Source organism: Zosterops lateralis, assembly GCF_965231275.1.
Source record: "Zosterops lateralis genome assembly, chromosome: 4".
NCBI classification, from domain to species: Eukaryota; Metazoa; Chordata; class Aves; order Passeriformes; family Zosteropidae; genus Zosterops; species Zosterops lateralis.
This window is the reverse complement of record NC_139765.1, coordinates 18,297,566-18,317,126: the sequence shown is the minus strand read 5'-3', so window position 1 is coordinate 18,317,126 and position 19,561 is coordinate 18,297,566. Positions and strand designations below refer to the sequence as shown.

Below are 19,561 nucleotides of genomic sequence, written 5' to 3'. Positions count from 1 at the left end.
TTCCTCTTCCTGGCTAGAGGCAGGGCCCCCCTATTCCTGGTCATGGCATATATTGTTCTCCTCCTGCACGTATGTTTCTGAGGTCCCTTCAAGAGGATCAGTCATATCATCATTCCTGTACCATCTGGAGTTCTGAGAGACTGGGGCAACATTGATTCTAGATGGGCTTCTTGTGGTAGGTGTTCCTCTTTTCAGTTCACGTACCCGGGCTGCTAAGGAGGAGGTGGGTTTTCCATCCCACTTCTTCATGTCTTCTCCATGTTCCCAAAGAAAAGACCAGAGGTTACCCCGTGGTGTGTATCCTCTCTCCCTGGCTGGGGGACACCTGCTCCTAATGGCAGAGACTCTCGTCAGCTCTGGTGAAATATGGTAAATTTCTTCCTTAAGTTCTTTTTTCAGTTTCTGATGGCCTTCTTCAATCAAGCTCCGGACTTGCTCAGCCAGTCTTGTTTCCACAGACAAGACGTGGGTACGAACTGGGGCGGTGACAGTGTCCTCATAAATTCTTAATTTATTAGCCAAGACACCCACCTTGTCCTCACCTTCCCTCCATTGCAGTGTTGCCAGGTAATGTGAGTGCATCTCTGGTCCAAGCTGTGCAAATCTCAACCACATCCATGATGTGCACTGGACATCATCTGGGCTTCTAGGAAATCTCTCGTGTTCTGCAAAAATGATCTCCAGCACAGCCAATTCTCTCAGGTGTTGGATACTTTGTTCTATTATGCTCCATTTTCCTTGGTGCACTTGGAGGTCTTCTTTACAAAGGTATCTGTCTTTCAAACTTGTTAGCTGTCGCTGCCAGAGGCTGAAAGGTTCTTGGGTTTTCCCAATCCCCTGGTCAATGACCACATCCCGGGACAGCGATCCCAGTTGCCTGGCTTCAGTTCCATCCAGAATGGTGTCATTGGCTGCAGCATCCCAGATGCAGAGCAGCCAGGTCAGGATGGACTCGTTGGTCTGGCGGGTGAATTCCCTTCGCAGGTCACACAACTCACCCAGAGAGAGGGAGCGAGTAATGATCTCTATCTCTGTCTCTTCTGCTGGCTGTGAAGGTCCTGCTGCATCCTCGTCAGTCACTACGCGGACTGATTTGCTCCTTGACTTCTTCTTCTGAGTGGTGGCAACTGCTGCTGGTTTAGGTGGTTCCAGTTCAGTGACGGTTTGTGTGGAGATGCTGATGGCACCTTTGGTTCTTTTCTCCTCTGTGATAGTCTGTGTAGATGTGGACACTGTTGCCTCACCTTTGGCTTCTTTCTCCTCTGTGACAGTCTGTGTAGATGCTGATGCTGTTGCTTTGCTTCTTTTTCCCTCTTCCTCTTCCTTAAGAACACGCTGCATCACACCATGTAGTGTTTTGATCCTAAGCATGGTGCAGAAAAAACAAAGGGCTGTGCAGAGAAGACAAAGCAGGACTAACAACATCATACTATCCTTGGTATCAAGAGGGTACTCAATATTTTCAAAAACTGCTGTGTTATGCCTGAAAAGCTGGAAAAAAATCATTCTTTACTCCTCCCCACAGGGGCTGAGTGAGATTGTTGAGGCCCCAGATGTAGCATCCTAGACCAGAACACGAATCCAAAACCGGGTATATATTCTGAATGCTGTTCATTGCCTCAGAGTTTATCAAGCAATGGACATAATAGACCAATAAGGCAATCTTAGTACCATACCCTGGTCTACTCAGGAGCATTAAGACAGGCAGACAGTGCCCCTTGTGTGGAAAAATATAGAGAGATAGGTGTAAGACACATGTAAGCATGTTGAGCATCATAGCAAACATGTGTCTTCTCAAATACAAAACTGTAGTTCTGACTTTTCTCAGTGCCTCGTGCCCCACGTTGGGCACCAAAAAATGTTGTGGTTTGAAAGCAAAACGAGTGAGAGGCTCCAAGTCAGAGATATAATTTAATGAGAAGAAAGGTAAAAAGGTAAAAATAAAATAAAATAAAATAAAATAAAATAAAATAAAATAAAATAAAATAAATGCAATAACACAAAGGACCAGTGACAGAGTTAGAATACAACCTGAGCAGGATGGTGGAAGCAGTCCAGATGAGGTGGTCTTCCTGAAGCAGTGATCCTGTAGAAAAGGTATGGTAGCTCTGGTCCTTTGGGAATCCAGTAGGTAAGGGCTGTTTGTACTGTTCCAAATCCCAGACTATATCCAGGTGAGAATGCTTGGCTCCTCCCCCTGGGTGCAGCATCTCACAATGGGATGATGAGTTGTGAAGTGGGTCCTTGATGGCCCATTAAACAGAGATAACTCCTGGAGGGAGTTATCTGTGAGTCATGGGCAAGGCGTTGATGGGCCATTAGCAGAAGACAGCCCAAAGGCAGAGGGCCTGCAAACACTTGGTTTCAACAGTTCATAAAGATGGTGACAGAATAAATACTTTGTGTACATCCTACACTACAACCCAGGACATCCTCCTTAATATGTTCTTCAGATATTTTCACCAAATAAACAAAAACATCACAGACTACTGCCATCAATCACCATGACAGAGGTGCAGGAAGAGGGATAGTTCCTTCTATTCCACTGCATAAAACAACACTGATCCACAGGAAACACAAACACCATCTGCCTGCTGTGTGTTTTGGCATGTTATTTGTATGCTGTATGTTTGCATGTTACAAGACTCTAATGAATAGTCTCCAAATACAAATTTTAATCAAAAGTTACCTTTTGGAATCAATTACAGTTTCAAGGAAACTTCCAAAGGCAGCAGAGGATTTAAAAAAAAAAGTGATAAATAGAAACCATTTACTGTATTTTTTGAATATATAGTTTTTTGAGGTACAGCATAACTACATTTTTTGAATTTATAGTTTTTTGAGATACAGCATAAGTACAACAGATTCTAACAGTGAGGGAAAAACTAATCATAATTTAAGTTTAATCCACCTACATTGTTTTCCAACACGAATACAAACTTTTTGAAAATAGAAAAAAAAATGCTGGGAAAGGGAAACAAAGTTTAGTGAAGCATTCCTTAATTGCTGAGTCCAGTTTTGAAATAGTTTTCATTTCTTGGTGGTTTATATTTAGGTTAATTTCTAGTGGTTATCAATAGTATGGAAAAAGTAAGTCTCAGTTCTTCACACTACAACCAAGCAGAACTATAAATTTCTGAGTAAAGGCCCCAGAAAGGCTGAAGATCTTTTGATACTGCCCACTAAACAGAATAAAAGCCAGAGCTATGAAAAAGTTTTGGGACAGAAAACAGTGTTTTAAATATAAATATTTACAAGGCTGTGACATAATTCTTAAAAATCAGTACATCTGCACTGACACAAATATGGATGACTAAACCAAAACCCCCTGGCTTCATCCCATGGTTTCATTAGATTGAAGCATTTAATCCTTAAATTTTTAAATAAATTGTTTAACTGAAATGTATGCCTTACAATAAAATATACAAAATACATAAAACCAGAACAAAAACTATTTGCTAAAGCTTAAGTATGTGTGGAATACTAGTTCCAGATTAGAAGTTTATATGTGGCAGATGGGGTCTTTTTTCCTCTATGTAGGTATAAATCTGTGCACAGGGAGTCACACCAATAGATCTAAGTTAACTATGACATTAAAATAACCTACACTTACACAATAAGCTAAAACAACATTACACAACTAGTAGGTGTTGATGGTACTTGCACAGAGCAGCTTCAAATACCACAGGAAGTGTGGACACTTAACAAGAATACTGAACAGGAACTCTGAGCACTTAACACACTCACCTTATAGTCCCATATTGCTGTTCCTCCATAGGCAGATATCAAGAGCAGCATTGTTATGGCAATCTGAACTTCAGTTACATCAATTCTGTGAAGGGGAAGAAAAAGAGATTTAGTTCAAGGACTTTTTACTGTAAGTGTAAAGTGTGTCTGGAGGGAGGGGGAAACAAAACCCCAGTAACTGCAGTTAAAATTATATATATATATATATATATATATATATATATAATATTACTTTTCTTGACTGAGAAAGTTACTCTATATGGTGCACACATCTCTGGCTAAGATTTAAAATAGAAGCTATACTCCTCTTCTGGAGCAAGCTACATATTATTTTAAAAGGGGGATTCATTAATGAATACATTGTTAACTATTTGAGAATTCTGTACAAATTTAGACTTGTTGATGTGTAAGTGTCAAATAAAGATTTAAGGTAAACTCATAGTAAACACAATCAAACATTTCCATTAAAAGCACAGCATATAAAAGCAGAGACTATAATGAGCAGGCTGGGAAAGAAAGGATTTCTTCAAGCCTCATATAATGAAAACTTGACAGAAATAGCCTGCAAAACAAGTGAGGACTGAGTCAGTGGATAGGTAAGCATTTGCTATATTTCTGAAGACATATAATTGCTATCTTGCCTTCCTCCATTATTTTAGGAAAGGTGGCCTTGTATGCCCTGTGAAGTCCAGACTCCATATTTCACCTTCTTTTGTTCTCAGACAAGATAGACAACATTTTATAGTTGTATTTAATTGATGAAACCTCACATGAAGCCAAGGTTCAAGAAAAAATAAATCAGTACTTTTTAACCTTTAACATAAATAATTAAAATAATGACAAAAAAAGGTGCATATCAAAGGTACCTTTTATGGTACCAAAAGTTTTGAGACAGGTGCCTTATCTTCATACTAAAATTATCAGTAAACAGTGATAATGAATGTTCAAGTTTTCTTTTAGCTGTTGGAATAAATTTGCTTTTTTAAGGTATTATGACCACTGTGTATTGCTACTTACTTATGCACATGACCTGTCTGCACAGGAAACAGTGGATTTTTAAAAGGAGATAGCAATCACCTCTTGGGCAATGGAAAAAATTGATCTGAACTTGATAAGCTCAGTTAAAACTCTCTTCTTTCATCAGAAAGATGGTGATAAAATATGCTAAATTTCATCACAGTTTTGTGATTCTTAGAGGATCTAGAGTTTCAACAAGTTAAATGATAAGCTGAGGTGCTCATCACCTCTTAAAGCCAAGAGCATGCAGAGTCCTCGTCTTCCTAAGGTGTTGTATTCCCTCAGTTTTATTTGCTAGACTGTACTGTACACTGGACTGTAAGGTGAACCAGTCCAGCCTGCCAGTCCAGTGTAGGCTTTTTAACTTCTGCCCATTTCATGAAATGGTTTGAGGTCAAATGAGAGTGTTAGGGAACAGTGGGGCTGGGATTAGGCTCTTCCTTCTCTGCCAGGGATGAAGTGTTACATCCACCCAGCCATTGCTGAACTTGCCAGTTACCTTATGCAAAAGCAGCCATGTGCAAGTGTTCAGAGGTTGCACTCAGTACTATTAACACCAGGATTTCTAATCTGCATTGCCTTTGCTGTTGCTGGTGGTGGGAGGAGGCTCAAAGTTGAAGTTGTGCCAAAGTTTAATACTTAATTTTACAGTGGCTCAAAACTGTTGGTGGCAATAGAGCCCAAAATCAGAGTCCAAAGACTTTACTCAGATACTGCACAGTATTCCACAACCTGACAGTGTCACATTATTCAGCTCTCTGATCCTTCCTGGCCATCAGCACTAGCAATCTTTCATTTGTGATTTATTTCTAAAATCAAGTGCTGCTAATTGAGAAATAGCATGAAGTGAAAACTTCCATCCATCTATTATGTACCATCATATTTGGAGCACTATAGTAATGGCTTCTTCACACCTCTATGTTTAAGACAAACAAAATTTGGAGCCTTGAAAAAACTGTGACCTGTTTTCACTGGACAGAAGTAAGTTATCTTGTGGAAAAGTTGTGTCTGTTTAACTTTAAACAGTAACCATGGAACACCAGGCCATTCTGAGCTGTTTGTACTACGCACTATCATTATAGTACAGTATAAGTCACCAAGTTTTTTAACAAAATCTTTATGTGGTAAAGAAGTCTCAGTGCCTTCCTGATGTGGGGAAATCATTCTCATGCTTTTTGCAAGAATAAAAGGTACAGAAAAGCACTCATGTCTGCAAAATGCCAGAGCTCAAGGCCTAGTCCACCTCCCTTCAAAGTAGCCTACTGTCATGGACAGAAAGAATCCTATTTCAGCCATCACTGTAAAGCACCTATTTTTGTTTATAGCACAAGATGTCCTTTAAAAACAATACGATGTGCAGGCAGGCAGAAGAATTACAGTTTGTGTGGTAAAATGCATTACCAGCAAATAAAAAAGAGTTCCTATCAATATTGCAGAGACAGCTGCATTTGCTGCAGTGTGCAGGGATCACTAGCCTGTTAAGGCACTTCTTGCAGGGCAGAGCTAAGTAGGACTATGAACAGGTGATTTAGCAAGTGACTAGGATTAGCAGAAGGACAGCCTTCATGTATCACTTCCTTTCAGCTCTGCTGCCACAGAAGTCTCAGACCTTTTCCTCTTTTCAGAAGTAATTATACTGAAGTGAAGCTCCTTGCTTAAAATCAGCAAAAAGCCATGGTCAAGCACTACCACAGCTATAGGAGGGTGGAGCAATCCCCACACTATTAGCAGTTAAATTGAAATTATTGTCTTCTACATGAATGTCATGACTTCTCTTCCTGTGCTGCAGAATAAACAGATAAAATTTCTATCAAGTCATGAACAGCACCACAGCAGTCTCTAGAACTGACCTAACATAAAATCTCAAAGCCAGTATGAGCCAGATTAAAAAAAGGCCCTCACATAAACATGGGGTAATTCTTCAAGCATTGCCATAGATCTGTGGAAGTCCTTGAGGATGCAGTGGGTGCACAGAGTTCATTCCAAGGAAGACTGAAGATGTCTATGAAAAGGAAAGCCATTAGCAGGGGAATTTCTCTAAAATGCATGTGGTTTTCAGCCCTGGGGCTGAAACCGTTCTGTGACTGGGAGATTACAAAGGGAGATACCCAGATGCTTATTCTGTCCCTACTCCTACACAAGGCACTTGTCTGCAATGTAAACAAGATCTCTCTGGCCTGAACCTGCATGGTGCTTGTATGGCTTCTGACAACAAATCTGCAGAAAAAAAAAGAGAGAAATGCATGCAAACAAAGCATATAGAGCTAAAATCAACTGCTAAAACAACAAACCCTCGGTATTATGCAGTTTCAAGTTCTTGTCAGGCAAAACACAAGTCTGCTAGATTGGAAGGGAGATGAGAAAGAAGGTGAGAGAAAGAGAAAGCAGGGATTAAACCAAGAAGAAACTGAAATCAAGGAGCTGGCAGCCTCAGACATTAAGCCACATGTATTTCTAAAGATACCTACTTACTTTCCAAACCTTAGTATGCCTGATACGTATGTCTGCCAGTGAGCAGAATAGAACATGAACAGTCCCACAAAACAACAGAAAAACAACCAGTCAGGATTTGTTCCTAGTCGGATTGCTATGCAGGATCCAAGGACAACAAATACTGAAAAGCAAAAATGAACATGTTAGTCATGTTAGTCTTTGCTTCAAGTTAAGAGTAATTAAAAACACAGGACAATGTACATCACTCTAACAAAGTAATACTATGACTGATAACTAAGTAGCTGACCTTCAGGGGCAGTCCTGGCAGGAGAGACCAAAACATTACACTCCTTTTCTACCAAGACAGGGCCTTGCCCTCTAGCCTACAGTGGTTGCTCTCCTTCCTCCTGGCCTTGTCATCTTGTATTCTTGGCAACACTGACGAATTCAGCTCAAGGACCAAGCTCAGGGAGAATGGCAGCTGCACTTCTCTGGGAAGTGAGACATAAAGAAGTACCAATTCCCAGAGCAACTGTTTCAGCCATGAGTTTTACAGAACTACAGGCATTGGCACCAATGCAGTTGTTATGGAAAGTGAAACTAAGCTCAGTTATGCTCAGTTACGGAAAGTGAAACTGAGCAAGGCTTACTTTCTAAGGACTCCCAACTTTTTAAAAACTGCTTCTTCTAAGGAATATAAATTACCCTTCTCCTAAGTGCCAGGCTGGATACCCTATTACCAAACTGATATTTTGGCACATTACTCCTGAAGCAGAGTAGATGGACTACTTAAGTAAGTGCAGAATACATCTTACCCAACATCTGCCAAAGGAACTTCTAAAAGACTCTGTTTCAAGCAAGGGTTTGGGCTAAATGATCTCCAGAAGTCCTTTACAACTTCAATAAATTATGATTAATCAGCTCCTCTTGGAAAGAGGTAACTTACAAACTAGGATGGGCAACAGTAGGTTAAGGCTACCTGTGGAAACAGAGTCGCAACCATGATCAAAGAGTTCTCCGAGAGGAGAACTACTGTTTGTTCTTCTGGCTTGCTTCCCATCAATGGCATCCAGAGACTGGTAGATAAAAAGTCCTAGTGCACTCAGGATGTATGCCCAAAAAGGTGCCTGAAAGAGATTCACATAAAAGGTCACCAGGTAGTTCCCAACTTCCTAGGTGATAATTTGTTTCATTAAAGGTAAAATAATGTTCACCACAAAACTTCACTACATTGTGCTATTTGTTACTTAGTTAATGGACAAACCAAACACCTTGCACTAATTTCTACACGGATTGTAGTAACTACTGTAATTAACTACTCCAGATACACCAGTGGAACACAGGTCTTTCTATTTATTTAAACAAAAACAAATCCAAAACTTTAGCCTCTCTTCTGCATCAACTGACTTTTTTTTCTACCTTAAACCCACAGTATTTCTGTAATTATTTGCATTCTTTGTGCTGAAAAGTTAAAAAAATAAACATCATATATAAAAAAAATACTGGCAATGCACTTGCTAAGCTTCCAGCAGTTTGTGTGACAGACACTTAGACGATTTGTTCATATTCACAACGCACTATATTCATATTTAAAACCCACTAATTTTTTTATTTAATAAAGACTTCAGCCTTTAGGGAAAGATATTTTTTCCAACACACAAAAAATTACTACCTAGGCACTTTGGACAGGGCTCAAAAAATTAAGTAATTCACTAAACATGAAGGAGAAACTATCTACTTAATGTACATCATCACTGTCAAACCAAGCTGTCACATTAACATCACTCTTAGGTTCAAAGGAACTGTTCTGCAGTAATTCCTTTCAAAAGCACTACTTTCATATGCAAACTCAGTCTGGCTTTGTCTAAGAATTAGGTTTTGTTTAAAATTATTTAAAATACCTTTGGAACAAAGCACGGGCAACATTTTTGCCTCATGTAGTTTCCAGAGGTACCCTTAGCACTCAGAAATACCATTCATGAAAACAAAGTCAGGTAAAAATGCTGGAAATGCAACTTGCAGGGTAAACAAGTGAACACCCACAGGCAGTCACATGAATCCTTTCCCACTCCCTGCTCAGCGACAGCTGTGGTGCAGCTACACCTCTGCAACTCCTCTCCTGCAGCAGAAATTGATCAACATGTGTCCATGTATTACTTCCTAACACTAGTAAAGGCTGTTAAGCAGATTAGACAACAGATCAGATCTCAGTGTGCTGACATTTATCCACACTCAAGTAAACCCAGTGTCACTGCTGGGGAAGAAGGGAAAATGGCAGCCATCTGTCAGTTCAAAGGCAGCAGTAAGAATGCAGATGAGGTGCAGCTGCTCCTGCAGACATTCCATTGTCTCATCATCATTATACTCATTGTCTTGAGCTAGGAAAAAAGTTATGTCTCCAGTTAGACTGATCACAAAACACTAAGGTAGTGGGAAAGGATTTCACACTAAGCAGCGACATGCTTAAGGAAAGTGCAGTTCTGAATAGCATTTTTGCTATTATTTAAGAATTCCTCATGTATTTCAGGCTGGCTGACACACTGTTATCAAAGTCAAATGGTTGGCTGCTTCACCCAGCTTTGAAGGAAAAGACAGTCAAAGAATCAGGAATTTGCTTTAGGTGCAAGCTCTGCATGTGTATGCAAATGAAAATCTAGAAAACTTAAAACATTCTTCAAAACTGGCAAGGCTGTCTCCTCTCTTAATCCAAAGAAACCAAGAAAAATTGTTATCACAAGTCATGTAGGAAGACTTAAGCAGTGAAAGAGGAGATATTCCAATGGACATTTAATATACTGGCATTTGGTAACTCCTGCAAAGATCGCACTATAGAAAACCATGTCAGGTGATGACAGCAATACATGTTCGATGCTTACTGATGGAATTAGTCAAATTTCTTAGGTTTCTTCTCCCTTTTAGTCTACTTACACAAAGGAATCTTGTCTTGGGGGATGGGGTTAAACAAGGGAGGGAATTTTTAGCCACCTTTTGAAAAAGTTTCACTCCTCTAATGAAGGGGAAAGGATAGAGCCTGCAAGGAGAACAGGAGGTGCCTGTGGCTACCCCAGGAGTGAGGATCACCAAGAGCCCCATGGAGGCACATAGAACTCAAGGGTCTCTCATGGCACAAGCTCACTTGGTCTCACATTGTGCAAGGGGACTGTGGCTACCTCCACTTGCTCTCCACCCTTCATAAACAGAGGGCTGTCAGTCATTGCTCAGGTACTTCAGAACATAAAAGCACAATTAGGACTTTGCTGAAGCTGAGATAATTTTAGTCGTGATATAATCCACATACTAAAGTTACCGCAGTATATGCATTGGTTTTCAGAATAACTTTGTTACATGGAGAATAACAGAATCTCTAACTTTGTTACATGGAGAATAACAGAATCTCAAACACTGCAGCTCCAGACCTACGAGCAGAAAGGCCATGAGAAATCAGTGGTTTCACTGCTGACTTTGAAAGGAAAGACATTGCCAAATTATCAGCAATGTTTCTGTGAAGTGCCACCAAAGTCATCTGCAGTGTTTTGTGAGATGTCCTTACAGCAACATACTTCCATTCATTATGAAAAGATAGCTTGAGATCTACATTTAGCTTCCCGCAAAGCAAGTGTTACACAACATATGCAAAACCAAACACATACATCAGCTTTAACTCAGATTTCTCCTATTAGGTCTTTCTGACAAAGCAGTAGCTTTTTTCCAGTTCCAAGTTATGGTACAGGTATGATTATTCAGGCTGATCCAAGTCTGTTTGCATTAGCTCCTCCTGGAACAAATGCAAGCAACAGTCCCTCCAGATTCCAGAACTAAAGCACTCTGTCTGCCCCTTGCTTCTGTGCTTCAATTCAAAGGGATGTCTGAAGATACTACAACCCCAGAATCTTGTCACACACAGGCTGGGAACAGTAGAATTGGTCATTTACTGACCCAGAGCATGTCAAAACAAAGCCATGTACATGTAGTGTTGCATTTCCTTCAGGAAAAAAATGGGGATTGAACAGCAGGCATTCTTCTGCTCCCATGATTCCACCCCACAAAAGAACATTAACAGCTGCAAAAGACTACATGTGTCAGCGAAACCTCTTAGAACTTGTTTAAAGCACAGCTCTCAAGTCCAGAGAGATCAACAGGCAAAGGTTTTGCAGTACTTAAAGATTCAGTTCCTTAATTACTCATCACATTTACCCATAATCTCGCTTCCTCAATCCATGCTTAACAGTGTTGCCCTAGTTTACATGGCTCCTCTCTGGATCAGATCCAGAACAGAGGGAGATAGTTTGACTGGACTTCCTTCTCCTCCACTCCCTAAACATGGATCATTTCCCATGCTTCTGTTCAGCACAAAGCACTGCTGCAATTGTACTAACAGCAAGGTGAGGGAAGGAGCTGTTCAAACCTGAACTACAGCAGGGATGAAAAAAATAAAAATAATAATCAAATAATCATACCATAGTCCATACATGCCAAGGACTCTCTGCATTCCTTTAGCATCCTCATCTCTCCAACCAGCCCTGTCTGAAAGAGCTCCTATCCTTGTGTCATGATTCCAGTACCTTCTTACTTTATGCAAAATAACCTCCTTCTCCCATTCACAACTGATCTGTCCCCCCACACTCGTGAGCTTTGGCTGAATTTCCCACTCCATGCTTCACATTTCTCTTGCAAGTCAGAGAAATGCTTTTTCCTTCATGCTCTTCTCCCGCCCCCACACATGCCCTGTTCATACCAGCTGTTCCAGCTCAACTTCTTTTCTACTTCTCTACTCTCTCTCCCACGAAGTTCAGCAGTGCTCCTGCTGTTTACATAATATCATACCTGTCAATATCTTTGCCTCATTTTGCCCTCTGGCAGGCCTCTTTAATTTTAAAGGTGGTTTGGTTGGTTGTTTGGGTTTGCTGTTGTGTTTTTTAAGAGACAGAAAGACAGAAACAGCATCTCACCAGTGTTCCTCTCCCTCCAAACAGCTGATAGTAAAGCCAGGTGAAGTCATTGAGACCCTTCCCTGCTTTTTGGTCTTCCTAGATATATGGCTTTCAAAGCAGCACATTTCAGCAAGGTATGATACCCTTTATAAACTCACTACACCACTCCTTGAACAATCTTACAGAGCTAGCCACCACAAACCTCCCTTCCTTCCCTTAGCTTTCTGCAGGAAAACCCTTGGGCTCCTGCCCCCTTTTCCTATTACTGCCCAAAAAGCAAATCCATAATCCATGCTTTTATCTTCCTGTCTTCCTCTGCTCCCAGTTCTTTGCTTAGATCATGCTGTAAGTGCTACAATATTAATTTTCAAATAGTTATAGTTCAATACAATGTTGATAAAAATGAAAATTAGAAATGTTAAAGATTTGAAGAGTTGAAACCCTTGATTGTCATAGAATAAGTGTATTAATATTTTAAATGTAATAATCTTAAATTGTAATGTAACAGTAAGGAGCCACCTCCGTGGTCCCCCTGGAGGGGGCAGTGAGGGGGGGGGCTACTTAGTCACTGGAGGCCGCCCGCAGGCCCCCCCCGACGCCGGAGTGAACTGCCTGCTGCCTTGAAAAAGCCTGCAACCCCCCCAGACCCCGGACCACCTTAAAAAAACCTGCACAGACCCTGGAGCGGGCTATCCCAGCCCCAACCCCTGCAAAATGCTGGCAGCCCACGGCTCCCATCCCGGGCAGCTGCCACCGCCGCAGCTCTGCCGACAGGGCGGCCCATCCCCAACCCAACCCGCTCCCCGAGCCGCCGCCGGACCGCCACCGCCGGCAGCGTGACTCTACCGATGGGGTGCCGCCCACCCCGGCCCGGCTCCGCTCCAAAAAGAACCCGCTCCCCGAGCCGCACTGGATCGCCGCTGAAGCGCCGCCACTGGCGCCCTCCCCCTCCCCCCGCCGCCACCATCGAGCCCGCGGGACCTCCGAGACGCCCGCTCCCCGAGCACGGCCATCTCACTGATACCAGCTGCGAAATGACCATGAGGCTGCTGGAGCCCCTGCCCCACCGGGACCACCCCGTAGAACATGTAGATTAGAAATCCAAAATGCATTCTGGGACCCTTTTTAACACCAAAAACCCCCTATAAAGATAAATCTAAGTAAGATTTAAACCCACAAAAACCATTACTAAGCTGTATATACCCTAGAGCATCAATAGAGCTAATTAATACAATTTTTGTAACTCGCTGTAACCTAAAAATACCAAACAAAAGGTGAGACCCTGAGGCAAACAAACAGAAATCAGAACTTCTTGGAGACTCCCGGCGAGGGAAGAGTTCTCCAGCTCTGCTGAACTTCCTGCTGCAGAGCTGACCAGGACCCTCCTCCTCAAGGGCGAACCCGGTTGCGAAATCCCTCAAGCCACCCTTGTAAGAGCTGATTAATAAAGGCATTTTAAGGAGAAAAATATTATCTCCCCCCATTTTTAACAATGTAATAATTACAGTTAGCATGCACTTCTGTCTAAAATTCTAGCTTCTCAAACCATTCCACAATTCTATGACTTTATAAAAGAGGGCAGATTTAGACTAAATATAAAGCAGATTTTTTTTTATGAGGGTCATGAAACACTGGCACAGGTTGTCCAGAGACATGGTGGATGCCCCAACCCTGGAAACATTCAAGGTCAAACTGGACAGGACTCTGAGCAACCCAATCTAGCTGAAGATGTCACTGCTGATGGCAGAGAGGCTGGACAAAATGGCCTTTAAAGGTCTCTTCCACCCAGCTATTCTATAATTTTAGAGAGACCTGTGGCTGATCTTCAAGGATTACCAAAGCTAGACCCCTCCATGAGGAGCCATGAAAGCAGAGGATCAAAGTTTCCTTTCTCTCTTTAAAAAATGTAATGTTTCTTCCTTGGTTTTCCCTAGAAAGGCGAAGGATATGCAAGATTCCCCTGCAAAGCCTTATGAATTGCTGCTTCAAAGAAGTCTGCCAGCAGTAGAGCGAAACAACATTCACTGTCTTATGGTGGGGATAAAATCGAAATCCTCACCTAAAAAGTGCTTCTTTCACACTCTAATACACCAGATACACACTGGTCTTACTTAATGTTAGCAAGAGTTTTTATTCCTAAATACTTCCTAGTGAGTGTAAAAAAAAAAAGGAAAAAATAGGAACACAACTCAGGCTGCAGTCACAATGAAAACAATATTTCAGTGCTCCACAGAACATGAAACGTGCCGGTGGTATCATCACCACCACCACACCTGTGTACTTGTTTTATAGATTGCCATCCTAAATTACAGAGATTAGGAAACTGGATGAACACTCAATAAAAATGTACACGTGAATCATGGTTACAATAATGCCTGAGGGGTGCAACCTGCTAATGGCTTAGCTGTAAATAAGAAAGCTTGTATCAAAACACGCACTTACAGGAGACAGTGGTACAAGCCATGTTCCTGGTAGGCAAGGAAACATTACTGAAACAGACAATATTTTATAATTCCAAAACCTACTGTGCTAGTCAGTAACAAACTGGCTTTTAGTGGCTACTGATCCTGATGAAGATAAAAAGGAGAGTGTATAGGGAAATAATAGCTCTATGTTAGGAGAACAAGAGAGCATTTTGTGGTTTGAGACATTAATTGCATTGGGGTTGGGAATAAGCAGTATGAAGTCATGGAAATCACTGCAATAGGACAAAATGGAAACTGAAAGTACAAATAGGTTCAAAACAACTAATTCAAAAACCAAAATCATGAGGTGGAAAGTGTCTGTGGGGAAAGAGATCCATCAGTTGCTTTTTAGCAAGTAATCCAAGCAGAATCCCTTGCAAAGAAACTGCTAAACCACAGTCTTCTGGCAGCTGGAAGACTGGTATACTGGAGAAAGATCTCTTTTCTAAGCATTTGTTAGCAGCTGCTCTCCAGGAATTTCAACAACTTGGTTTGGATGGTTTGTACAAACATCAAGACTTTTGTGCTTTCAATAAAGGTTTAACCAAAATTACCCACTTAAAATTGGTTAGGGAATAAAAAACAACTACATAAACCAACTCTAACCCCTCCCCCCACGCACCAAAACCCAAACCTGATTGTAATTTTATTCAAGTCTTCCATTCAGTGCTCCTACCTATGAAACTATAACAAGTTCTTGTTTGTCCCTCAGGTGATCAAGACATGTTCAGGATGGGAAGAGGTGCTGTTGAAGTGAACTATGGTATTAGTTCAGTCTGTGATTTCAACCATCTTTAACGTAATTTTCAGCTCCACCTATCCTTTCCAGCCCACGCAGCCCGGCCAAAACTACTAAGTAGGTATTACAACAATGCGTGCAGCACCTGTTAGTGTTGCAACAGTTTTAGCTTTTCCAAAAAGCTATCCAGAAACATGACCTCAGCTTAGGCGGAAGATAAACTGAGTCATTAAACAAGCTGGAGAGTGAATGATGCTTCTAAGTGATGCAGCAAGAGTCAATCAGGGCTATTCTCACAGAGCAGGGGCAACAAACAAAGTAACAGGCTGGGTCCACACTGCATATTTATAAAGGATATACTGGTATCTGAACATGAAAGTATAGTCCAAACTATAGGTTCTGATTTATTAAAAAAACCTATGGATATTGATCTAATACCAATATCCAACTATGACGGACAAAGACTCTCTAACAGTTTAAAGTTAGAAAGTGTATGTTTATTACGACGCCGGGCAGCGTGCGGGATCGCTCCCAAATACACACACGCAATTTACAGATGATCACAGGGTCTTTTATGTACAGGACTATTGAATACCCAAAACACAAATGCATATTCATAACTCTGGTACATCCCATTCCCCGCTTCGTATGGTAATTAGCCCAAAAAGCCATTAAGCATGCGTAGTTTGTTCTTTAAAATGGGTCGGTGGTCTTTTTTATAGGGTGGAGTCCCAAAATGATGAAGTAAGATGGGTCTTCCTCTCTTTGACTTTTTAACCTTTAGTGTTAGTGACAGCTGAATCCTGTTTTTTTCCAGGACTGTTTGATTTATGATTGTATTGTATTCATGGGGTCTATTGATTATTCAGGATGCAAAAGCCTAGTTTGACAGCTTCCATGATTTATCAGTTCCTTCCATGATTTATCACTTCCTTCAGTCCGGCTTCTGTTAACAAAAAGGGAAGTCCTAGCTACATTATCTCAGCACTATCTATTTTGACTAAAGTCTTTAATTCTTCTAAATCAGTGCTTCAGTTCTTAAAAAATCCAGCTTCCAAAATTTAAAAAAAAAAAAAAAAAAAAAAAAAAAAAAAAAAAAAAAAAAATTAAAGACCGTTTAGACAGAAAAGTTCCTCAATCCCAGCCTAAGTTTTCCTGGAAGGAATAATTCCCTGTATATCTGCAACACAACGTTTTTCTTTTTGTACAAGAGTCCTCAAGGGAACAATAACTTAAGTAAAAATTACTTTCTGCTTTTAGTTTTGAATAGCAAAGAGGAAAAACTACAATGAGCATTCAGGCACATAGCTGGCACAACTGATACTTTCATCACAAAACTAAGCTAACAGTAGCAGTATACAGGCATTTTAATTCTGAAAGTGGGACTAGAAGACCATCTGTAGCTTCCAACTACTCGCTATCATCTCTGTCTTCCCTTCTACTACCTGCAACGCTCGAATGCCTCTACCTGGTGATGTGCACCAGGGAAGTGATTAGGGTGAGACCAAACCGAAGTTAATTTCTATCTGGATCAGTTTCCTGATATGTCTGCCGCAAATACCTCTGCAAACACAAAGCACAAAGCAACTAGAGAAAAAGAAATGTTCTTCAGGCAGGAGCACTCATCAGGGTAAAGCTGTGGTATTAAAAAAGTCCCAACCAACTGCCAACCTCTGCGGTTAGAATTTAAGCCCATCAGAACACAAGAAAAACAATGGCCACCTTTCAAGGTATTTTACCCACATAAAGCAATTTCCCACCCTAACTACCATAAAGACTCTGCAATGGGAAACATGCAACAGGCTGGGAAGCTCTGATAGAGCTCCTGAAATTGACTGAGAAACTGTAGGTACTGCAGTTCAACTGAGAGCAGCACCAGCCCACGTTAACAAGCTTGTCTTCCCTCCAGAAGTTAAAGCAATCAAATGTTTCCCACACAAGGACAGGAACCATTTGAGCTACTGTCAGCTAACACATCTACTACTCAACCCAGCCGCAGCTCGGATACCGAAGCGGCATCCGCCGTGTTTCCTGGCCCAGCCCTGCCCTGCTCCTGGGCACCTCCCGCACCCTCTATCATGACCAGCTGCTGCTTCTACGTCCACGGCCCGTGTGACAACCACATTCTTGAGGAGGGTGGCATTCCCTTCCCAGCCAGAGGCATGCACATGGAATGCAGGATGGGCCGAGGGGGAGGCGGGTGTCCCACGTCTCAGGTGAGGCCGGCTGTGCCCTCCGCACCATAGCGTGCAGGGCAGGCCAAGTGCCCATCACTCCAAAGCCCCGGCCTCACGGGGTCCTCTGGGCAGCGAAGGGCCGCAGTTCGCCTGCTGAACCTCGCCCTTCCACGTGATCCCTACAGCATTTTGGCTTTCAACCTTAACACCCGTCTCCAGCTTGACCCCTGCTGCCCCAAAGGGTTAGCCGCTCGTCACCGCTCCCCTGATTTCTCAGGACAACCCCGCAGCGCTGCCTTAGCGCTTCCTGCCAAGGGACGGGCCACGCGTGTGGCTGCGGTGGAGCCCAAAGGAGCAGGGCACCGCACCCGCGGCGGGCACGGCCCCCCGGCTCTGGACACTGTCAGGAGGCAGCAGCGGGGCCGAGCTGTGTCGGGCGGTACCTGCTCGGTGGCGCTGGGGCAGCAGGCGATGAGCGGTAGCACGGTCAGGCAGTTCAGCAGGAGGCCGCCCATGGTGATGGCGTTGGGCGCCAGCCCCCGCGGGACCTGCTCCACCAGCCAGCCCCAGTAGGGCTGCAGCCACGGCTCCAGCAGCGAGCGCCCGGCCGCGCTGTAGCGGTGCTGCTCCAGGCGCTTCAGCTGCGCGGGGCTGAGGGGCGCGGGCAGCGCCCAGAACACGGCCATGCCCGCACCACCGAGACGAACAGCACCGAGGTCAAGGAGCCGCTGTCGCCGCCGCCGCTCGGGGCGGGGCTGAGCCGAGCCGGGGGCAGCGGCGGAAGAGGCCGACGCCCCACAGCGGCTTGGCCGGAGGGGAACGGCCGCCCCTTCTTCGGCCAACGCGCGGCGAACGCCCTCGGTCACGGCCCGGCTTTGGCTCCTTCACCCCGAATGCGCGGCGCCCTCATGGCCCCAGCCCCGCAGCGGGCACGGCTCCGCCGGTCCCGCCTCGCCGCGTGGGGTTGGGGATGCCCGGGCGGCGGGGAAGCCCTCGGTCGTGGCGGGGTGCTCCCGGCAGGGCCCATCCCGCCGCCTCCGCAGGCCGCGGGCGCTCAGGGTCGGTGCTGTCCCCGGGGAGATGCGCCCGTGCGCGCACCTCTCATCCGCGGCGTGAATGAGAGCCACTCTCACCGGTGATTTGCCTTGTTCGGCTTCTTTGCCTTTCACAAGTTTTATCATGCAGATAGTGGCCGCAGTGGGGTGCACGCAGCAGGTGGCCAGAAGGATTTTTGCCGGAGCAAAGCATAAAGGCAGGGTTTGAGCAGCAAGTGGGCTCCCTGCAGCCAGCAGCACAGGGGAGCCGTGCCTGCAGGGAGGTGACCCCACGGTATCATCCAAGGATCCCTCCACCACCCGGAGCAGACCCATTGCCTGGGGAGTTCTGGTCTAACACCTGCACACGGTGTTAGACAGGACTTACGTCACCACCTTGACTTGTTTAGAGAGGGTGCTTCAAAGCAAATGCGCCTTTTCAGAAATTGTGGCACATCAAATTATTTCAATTGGCCATATGAAGGATTTTAGATGTATTCCTGAATCTCCAGGAAGGTGTGTGGTTTCTGAGTGAGGCCAAGGAAAAGCTGTGTAGCTGAAGTAGAAAGTGAAAAATACGATCTGCAATGGCATCTTCTTAGTATTGGAAATTCTAAGTTACTTCACTCTGAGCCAGAGGGTGCATCTTTCTCTCCAGACACTACAATTTCCTGGATAGAGCCACTTCCTGTTATTCAAAGTGAGTTGATCCACTTCAACTGATACGAGTTTGAGTAGGTGTCTCTACTGCAAGAGTCAGGAATGCTTGACACAGGTTAAATGGTTGTTTCCAAATCCCATTATATGCTAGGTACATTCCAAGTGCTACATTCTTCATCAGCTGATTTAATTTACAGATCATTAAAACCAGTATGATGCAGCAATTGTCATTAGAGGCCAAAGCAGAGGGAATAGGAACTGCTAGCAAAAGAGAAGGTAGCGTATAATACAGTAAAGAAAGGTTCAGTTACAGCTAACTAGAGAATGGCAAAAGGGAAATCTGACATTGACAACCAAT

General features: G+C 43.4%; 1 protein-coding gene across 4 annotated transcripts in view; it reads right to left on the bottom strand.

Annotated features, from left to right (window-relative positions):
* CHPT1 (choline phosphotransferase 1) overlaps positions 1 to 18,195 on the bottom strand; it is a gene marked incomplete at its 5' end in the record, with an annotated part of 40,597 nt that extends 22,402 nt beyond the window's left edge. For all 4 annotated transcript variants that reach the window (XM_083860343.1, XM_083860342.1, XM_083860341.1 and 1 more), the window contains 4 exons: positions 3,748 to 3,832; positions 7,237 to 7,378; positions 8,177 to 8,324; positions 17,953 to 18,195. In XM_083860343.1, the coding sequence (XP_083716469.1) occupies positions 3,748 to 3,832; positions 7,237 to 7,378; positions 8,177 to 8,324; positions 17,953 to 18,195 (618 nt within the window). The remainder of the gene's footprint in view (positions 1 to 3,747; positions 3,833 to 7,236; positions 7,379 to 8,176; positions 8,325 to 17,952) is intronic.
* Between the last annotated feature and the right edge of the window lie 1,366 nt (positions 18,196 to 19,561).